The 8285-nt window shown below is 53.9% G+C and overlaps 1 protein-coding gene across 1 annotated transcript; it reads right to left on the reverse strand.

Moving 5' to 3' along the window:
* Window positions 1-6188: 6188 nt before the first annotated feature.
* On the reverse strand, window positions 6189-7755 carry POU3F3 (POU class 3 homeobox 3). Its single transcript, XM_054973912.1, has one exon. It carries the CDS (start codon window positions 7552-7554, stop codon window positions 6220-6222), a length of 1335 nt encoding a protein of 444 aa, XP_054829887.1. The 5' UTR covers window positions 7555-7755; the 3' UTR covers window positions 6189-6219.
* Between the last annotated feature and the right edge of the window lie 530 nt (window positions 7756-8285).

Consider the following 8285-nt stretch of genomic DNA (forward strand, 5'->3'; position numbering starts at 1 on the left):
AGGTACGCAATTACAATAGACAAAAGCATCAACATCCTCAGAAAATCTCAAACTTTCCACAGCTTGGGGGTGGGGAGTGCATTTTGGGCCATTGCTGCAAGTCTTTCAAGCCCTGCAAAATAATCTGCTTCTTTCAGACTCAGCGCCTGTTTAATCGCGGAGACTTCAGAAATTCTACGGATTTGTATCTAGCAGCAGAAAACAGGACAGAAGAAGAGTAAGACACTGGATGTTAAAAAAAATGCGCGCGAACAAAAAGTCGAGATTTTCATCGACCCAGTCTTCTTCAGCAAAGTTTCAATTGTTCTGGGGGGAAATCTTTCAAAGCCGTCCGCGCACATCCATCCCCACACCGGAGCCTTTCATAAGGAAGATAAACAAAAACGCCCCGTTACAAGCCACCCTGATCTGTAATTATATGGAGGAGCCGGCTTGTATTCTCCGGTGGCTTTTACAGAAGTTGCAGTGATCCAAAGGCAGGTTGCTGTGTCAGAGTGGCTCTTTTATTAATGAGAATACCAAAAAAAAAAGAAAGAAGAAGAAGAAGCTTGCATATTCTTAGCCTGGCTTCGATTTAGTTGCTAAGCAACCCGTGTATGGTAATTCATCCGCGAAATTTAAATCTTGGAGAAAGGATCCTGCCTTCGCCTGAACGGTCGCCGCGAGGAAAACAACGTGCGGGCTGGGAAGCAGCTGCCACTCCCGGCCGGCCGGCGGGAGAAAAGGGCCCCTGCCGCCCGGATCCCCCGGCCCAGCGGGACCACCTGGTCGGCCTAAGGCGCGGGCGCGGAGCGGCCTTGCCCGGCGGCGGCGGCCCTCCCCGCCTCCCCGCCTCCCCGTTGCCTGGCCCAGCAGGCCCAGCCCGCCAGCCTCCGCCCCGGAGCCTCCCTCGCCCCCGCTGCCCCGAGAGGAGCAGGACGAAACGCCTCTCTGGAGCCTGAGCGCCCCGAGCGCTGCAATAGCCTTTGCTCCGCGTTAAGGGCCCCGCGGGACGCCCCGCCGCCGGCGCCGCAGGAAGGCCGCTCGGCCTGCCCTTGGACTACCGCTTCGCTGCCCGCGGAGCCACACAACCGCGCAGCCACCGCGCCAGAGCTCCTCTCGCCCAGCGCGGCAGAGCGGCCGCCTCCCCCAGCCACGCCCGGGCCGATTCCCCTTGGAAGAGCCGGTTTTGAACCGGCTCGAGCCTCGACGGGGCCGGGATTCAATTCCGCCTCGGGGTGAGCTTCGGCTTTGCAGCCTGCCCGAAGCAGCTTTGCCGAGTCCCTCCGAGCCCTGCGCTGCTTGAGAACTGCTTTGGGGGGCGAATGGCTGGACCTCAGCCGGTCCCCCCCCCCCTTGCCCGGCGGGTCTGCAGCCCTCGGTCGACCCAGGGCCACGAGCGTGACGTCACTGGGGTGCCCCCCGGTGGAGGCGCCGAAGGATCCCGCCCGGGAAGGCTCCTCTGGGGGCGCCTCCTTGGAGGCAAGGCGGCGGGCTCGAGGATCGCTGCCCTCGGAGGTCCCCCGCCACCCCCAGCGCTCCCTCCCGCCCAGCATTGGCTAATCTGGCAGGCGAGCGAGCAAGGGAGTGGATGTCACTCTAGGTCAGGCTTTCACCGGGAGGGGGGCTGGCTGCAGGCTGCCTGTCAGTCATCACCAGAGGGCTGCAACTGGGACATCAGCACCGCCAAGATCCTCCTCAGGCTGCCGGAAACTGGTACCCAGCTATACCTTTCCAACAGCAAAAGCAAATATTTGTGCAGCTCTTTCCAGCGTTCCCCTCCCCTTTCGGTCCCTTTAAGCCTTCCATCTTGCCCTTGTAGAGCGATCTCCTTGAAACAGCCAGAGGCTGGGACTTACAAAATGTGGTCCATATCCTAAACAATTGATTCCCAGCCTGCAGCCAGGGCCAATACTTGTTGCGGCCACATTAGAGTTTGATTAATCACGCTGGAACTCAAAGCAAACTAAACTCCAGGTAGATAAGGAGCCCCGGTTTATCTCTAAAACCTGCCACTCACGGATTTATTCCTCCTCTATTTATATGCAAATAGATCGGTGTCTATATATAAATATATAAAAGTGTTATTTTGTCATTAGCTTGAAGATGTTGACATTTATTACAAAAATAAATAAATACAACAATATATTGTTGCTTTAGACAGGATAAACATTTTACACACATGTATATATAATTTTTCAGAAACCAACATAATTCTTAAGATTATTTAAAAAGTATTACACCTACTGATAAATCTATCAATAGCATATACTGCATTTTTTATTAGAACCGGTTGTTCTCTAAAGGTTCCACCGAAACCCTTCGGTAAAAAAACAAGTTTCTAACATTGCAAAATGCAAACGCAACTGGCTACACTAAAGCATAAGAATACGTTTTTAGAGAAAGAAATGGGGTGGGGGGAGATATAAAAGAAAGTGGCGAAGTTGTCAGTAAAAATCGGCGGAGGAGGGAATTGCAAGTCAACAGTGACTACTTTAAATACACTTAGGAATTATTTATTGGATAGAGATTTTGCTGGGATGAGGATGAAAAGTCACCCAGGCAGTTGGGGGAGGGGGGTTGTAGAAAGTGGCTGTAGGGAAGACAATTCAAATATCATTTCATGGAATTAGTCAGACTTATTAAATACACACTTTAAAAAACATTTTGGCTTTTCCTTTCTTTCTGGTAGGAAGGAACGTCGAAAACTATGACCAAATTATCAATCACAGAACACTAGAATTATAAGTGAATAAAATGCCCAGGGTCATTAAGAAACTCGGTAGTATAACCTTAACTCTATTATTTACAACGTATAGCAATATAATCCTTAACCTTCTTATTTACACACTGTCTCTTCGTGTTTCATGGAGCTGCTACATATTTTCAGCGGATTCGGTTAAGGGAAGGGGCGTCACTTGGATGGATTCACCGTTGGGTATCATAAGGACAGGGCAATGGGTACATTTTGCAAGTATCTGCATTCAGAAACGGCTGGCCTAAAGAAGCAGGGAGGAAAAAACACACCCGCCAAAGTTTGCCATTTTCAAAGAAAACCGTGAGAAGCCCTCTGTTGCCACCCAAATCCAGCAGCCAAATAATAGCCCCCAAGCCACAGGCTTCTATTTCTGATTGAGCCACCCCACCCCACCCCTTCCCCTCGTGTGAAAATAGCATTCCGTCTCACGTGCCTAATGCATGGCAAAACAACTTCATGGCCTCCACACCGTCGAATCTATTTTCTTATTTCTCTGGCATGCTATAAACTTGAGGGAGACTTTTAACAAAAGATTATCTATTTTTGTCACCCCTCCCCCACCGCCAGGGCCATCGGAAAGAACTGGAATTATTTGTAAGCTTCCCCCCTCAAACCCCTCGCCCCTTGCTCTTTAGACGCAGCCAATCGACTGCGGCCGTGGGGTTTAGTAACATTTTAAGGCAAAACAATGCATTTTCGGGACGCTGCTCTCTCCTTGGCCTTGATGTCAGACTAACAGCCAGAGGTATTAGGGAACAATTCATGTTATGCTTGGATCCAAACCCTTACTGTCGCAACAAGGCACTGGCTGAAAACAAATAAACAAAAACAGGAGCTAAATGCCCATTGAAGCCTTATATTCACCTAAGATTTCCCCCCCTCCTTGTATCTTCTCGGGTTTTGGGGAAACTAGCTCCAAGGGTCACAGGATTCCAAATGTGGATTTAAAGCCCTCAGCAATGCCCTGTCGCTTCTCTCTCTTCATGTTTCCAGGGCTGGAACAATAACACTCTTTATAATGGTAGCCCACCTTTAAATATATCTACCGAGACCCCTAATATTCAGAACATCCACAGCTGTTATAAAAGGTATGGTTACCCTAGAGTGGAGAGAAAGGGAGGGGGGACCTTCTCATTGCTTTCACCCCCTTCACAGTCTGCAAATAATTCTGAAGCAACACAATTGCAAACCAGCAGAACCCTGGCTGTGTGCTTCCTTTTCTTTCCCTACGCATACACAAACATTGAGAAACATGTCTTGTCTTAAATTATAAAGATAAATCAATGTCACACACAGATAAGACGTATCAAAATAATATACAGTCATACGCTGCAATCCTAAGCACATTTTCCTAGGAGTAAGCCCTATTGCTTACTTCCCGTTTAGGATTGCTCCCTTAGTGACTGAACCCTGGGCATTGTATATTGGAAAGAAAGAAGAAGAAATCATTGTATAGATGACCGCTTAGCACCTGGTACAGAATATCTATTGCATCGAAGTGGCATCCAGTAAGGACTTAAAAACAGAGGCCTTCTGTTCTGCAGTCTTGTTGGCCGTCCCATTTCACAGCTTCAATACCTGGATTTAAAATTGCTGTGGAACTACATATAGCTTGATAAAGAGCCGACCTACTTTTCAAAGGCCATCCTGACCAGATCCCCCTCCCCACCGTTTAAAAACGCCATAAACAGACTACGGAAAGCAAGTTGGTTCCCGCTTTGATTCTGTCATTTGGAGATTTTCATTTTTGTTCTTATGAAAACTTAATAAACACAAAGGGGGTTTTAGGCATCAGACAAAGGCTATTTCATTCTAACAAATTTATTTTCTCAATCAGCTCTTACGGAATCACTACTCAAATTAAATTACAATCAAATTATCACATCAAAAGATACCCTTATTACCTAATAGCTGTCCGTATTTTTTTTTCATTTATTTTTTTTTAAATTTGTGCTCGTCTGAAAAAAACACGTAATACAAGATCTGGGGAAAAAATAAATTACCGTTTTGCAGCAGTTCATAGGTATTCTGAATAAAATATTAAAAGAAGTCATTTAATGAAAATATAAAGCAAATTTTTTTTTTAGATCAACAACAGATCTAAACATTTCTCTATTGCCGTCTTTTTGAAAAGTCTGTTTATTAAAACCTACCAAAAACACTGCGAGGAAATGGCAGTGTTACAGAATCGCATCCACAGCACCCATTCAATCAAGTTGGCAACGGATTTAGGAGAGAAGTTCAGGCAAGTGCAGCTGTAGATGCCCAGTCCTTTTAAAAATCCCTTTATCTGAATTAGTCCAGAAATAAAAAATAAAAAATATTAATAAAAAAAATATTAGCGGTGAACCTTTTTAAAATTATTCTTCCTGGATGATTGGCAGCCATCAGGAGCATAACTTTGACAGCCCTGAATTATTCCTGTTATGTAGCTGTTTCCCTTGATTCATGCAAAATCCTTCTACAGAGCTCCAACTTAAGGACCAACAAGCTCGCTTTGCTTTTTACTGTATTTCCCCCCTCAGTGGCCGGTCCTCCTCCCTCCCTCCACCCTCCCTTTCTTTTCAGGGTCAGCTTTCCATTTGCACCAGTTTCTTCCTTTCTTTATTTCTCCTCCTTTCCTTTCTCCGTATATGTAATTTTTGCTTTTCTATCTAGCCTGCATGTTTTTTTGTAGGGCTGCGCGCCTTATTCTCCCTCTTTCTCTCTCTTCCTCCTACCTAGAGAAAGCTACCTTACCATTTTGCAGAGTAGCCTGTCTCTCTTCTCTCAAAGTGAATGCCTGACGCGCCAAAATACTGTGGTTTGGCCAAGAAAAACTAAGTTTTGGAGCACAGCAAGCATCTTCTGGTGAGTTCTGCTCCCGCTTCCTTCCCTTACCCGGACTCCCCCCACCCCCACCCCTTTGACTGCTTCATTAAAAAATGTGGGTGGGTGAGTGAGTGAGAGAGAGAGAGAGAAAGGTAGGGGAGAAGAAAGTTTCAGAGAATCGCATAGGACGGCTCTTTTTAAAAGGGCCTTGGGGGCTGTGGGTGGGCATGGGGGGCGAGGCAAGGGGGTGAAGGAAAGAGAGCAGCCCAGGAGTGGGTTATTGTTTTTATCGCTGCAACAACAACACTAGCAACAACGACAACAACAGGGCATCGCTTCGATTTTGTTATGTTGTTAAGGCGGGCAACATCAGGGGTTGGGGGGATATTTTGGTTTCTCTTACTGTATAAAATCAGGGAGAATTCCTGCCTTCCCCAAAGAAGGGAGGGCAAGGGGGATCAGAGGGCCAGTCTGGGTTCGGGCCGCGGGTTGGCTTGCTGCTGCGCCTGACTCTCTTCCCCTCCCCTCCCCTTCCCCCAGCCCAGCCCAGCCCAGCCCTGCTCCCCAGAAAGGCTCGGCTCGGCTGGCCCGCCTGCCCGCCCCTCTCCCGGCTCTCTGTCCACCCCCCCCCCTCTCTGGCTGGCCCTGCCTGGGTGCCGATGGCTGCCTCCTCACTGCACGCCGGCTTGGAGTCCGTGGTGCGGGGGCGGCGTGTCGGAGTTCACGTTGCCGACCTGGGAGTAGACGTCGTCTGGCGTCTGCTGCTGGATGCCCGGGGGGGTCATGCGTTTCTCCTTCTGCCTCCGATTGCAAAACCAAACCCTGACCACCTCCTTCTCCAGCTGCAGGCTGTCCGCTAGGTTCGTAATCTCCTGGGCCGAGGGCTTGGGGCATTTCAGAAAGTGGCTCTCCAAGGCCCCCTTGACACTCACCTCGATGGAGGTCCGCTTCTTCCTCTTCCTGCCCTGCGCGGCGATCTTGTCGATGCTGGTGGGGCTGCCGGTGGAGGAGTCGGCTTCCTCCAGCCACTTGTTCAGCAGCGGCTTGAGCTTGCACATGTTCTTGAAGCTGAGCTGCAGGGCCTCGAAGCGGCAGATGGTGGTCTGCGAGAAGACGTTGCCGTACAGGGTGCCTAGCGCCAGCCCCACGTCGGCCTGCGTGAAGCCCAGCTTGATGCGCCGCTGCTTGAACTGCTTGGCGAACTGCTCCAGGTCGTCGGAGGTCGGCGTGTCCTCGTCCGAGTGCGCCTCGTGGCTGTTGAGCGGCGCGCCGGCGCCGGCGCCGCCGGCGTGGTGCGGGTGGGCGTGCGGGTGGTGGTGGTGGTGGTGGTGGTGGCCCGGGTGCTCGCCCAGCTCCGGCGTGTCGCCGCGCACCAGGCCCGGGTGCACCAGGCTCTGGCCGCCGGGCGGCGGGCTCAGCATGCCGTTGACGGTGAAGCCGCCGGGCTGCGAGTAGAGGAGCGGCTGCTGCTGCTGCTGGGCCGCCATGGCCGGCAGGTGGGCGGCGGCGGCGCCCCAGTGGCCCTGGTGCGGCGGGCCCAGGTGGGGCGGCGGCCGGTGGTGCAGCGCCGCGCCGCCGTGCAGCTCCTCGCGCCCGCCGCCGCCGCCGCCGCCGCCCTTCACGTCGGGCGGCTGCTGCTGCGCCTGCGGCGGCGGCTGCTGCTGCGGGCTGCCACTCATGGCCACCGGGCTGCTGGACCAGGGCGAGCCGGCCTCGGCGGCGGCGGCGGCGGCAGCGGCGGCGGCGGCGGCGGCGTGGGGCAGGGCGGTGACCCACTGGTGGGCATGGCTCAGCATATGGCCGCCGTTGCTGGCCGCCATGGCGCCCTGCATGAAGTCGCTCTGGACCATCTTCACCGACGACGGGTCGCCCCGGTAGCCGCCGCCGCCCGACACCGAGGTGACGGCCACGCTGCCCGGCTGCATGCCCGAGTCCGAGTGCACGATGGAGCCGGCCGACAGGATGCTGTTACTGGGCAGGTAGGGGTTGGACGCCGCCGTGGCCATCGCGCCGCTGGAAAGGCTGCCCGGCCGGCCGGCCGCCCTCGAGTCGCCGCTCGGCCCGCTTAGTGCGCTTCACCTGCTAGCGGCCGCGGCAGAGGCATGGCGAAGCGGACAAGAGCGAAGGCTGCCGCACGAGTCCCGTCACTCCCGCCGGAGCATCTTCCCGCGCGGGGCTCTCTGGCGCTCTCGCCTCCTCCTTCGCGGCGGCGGCGGAGAAACTTTCTCCCCCCTCCCGCGCCGCCTCTCCCCCTCCCGCAAGGCTTTGTACGCCGGGGATGAGCGCGGGTGGGCGCCTGGCTCCGGCTCTCGCGCTGCTCCGCGCCGGCTCTCCTGGCGCGCGGCCCCCGCCCTCTCCCGCGGGCTCGGCTCCTGCGTCCCGGGCGCCTCCTTCGTCGCCTCTCCGGCGCGCGCAAGTTTTGCTGAGGTCCTACGAAAACTTCTGGCGGAGGCGGCGGCGGAGGCGGCGGCGAAGAAGCTGGGCACGGCCGGGCTGCATCGCTCAGAGTCGAGCCCCGCGGGCAGCGCCCGGCTCCCGGGCCAAGGCGAGTCCGCTGGCAGCCTGCTGGCCGGAGCCCGGGCAAGTCATGCTGGGCTCTCGCGTGGCCTCGCGGAGGGTCTTCCCCCCCTCACATGATCCACAGGACGCCGGTAGCAAGAAGGCACGCGCGGTCCCCCCCAGGAAAGTTTCCCCCGTAAATTGCCAGCAACTCGAGACTTAGGAAGGCGCCACAAAC

Source organism: Eublepharis macularius, chromosome 3, assembly GCF_028583425.1.
Source record: "Eublepharis macularius isolate TG4126 chromosome 3, MPM_Emac_v1.0, whole genome shotgun sequence".
NCBI lineage: Eukaryota > Metazoa > Chordata > Lepidosauria > Squamata > Eublepharidae > Eublepharis > Eublepharis macularius.

Bases quoted from the DNA above. Each gene is read 5' to 3' on its own strand.
- POU3F3 (XM_054973912.1), bottom strand. From the start codon at position 7,554: ATGGCCACGGCGGCGTCCAACCCCTACCTGCCCAGTAACAGCATCCTG.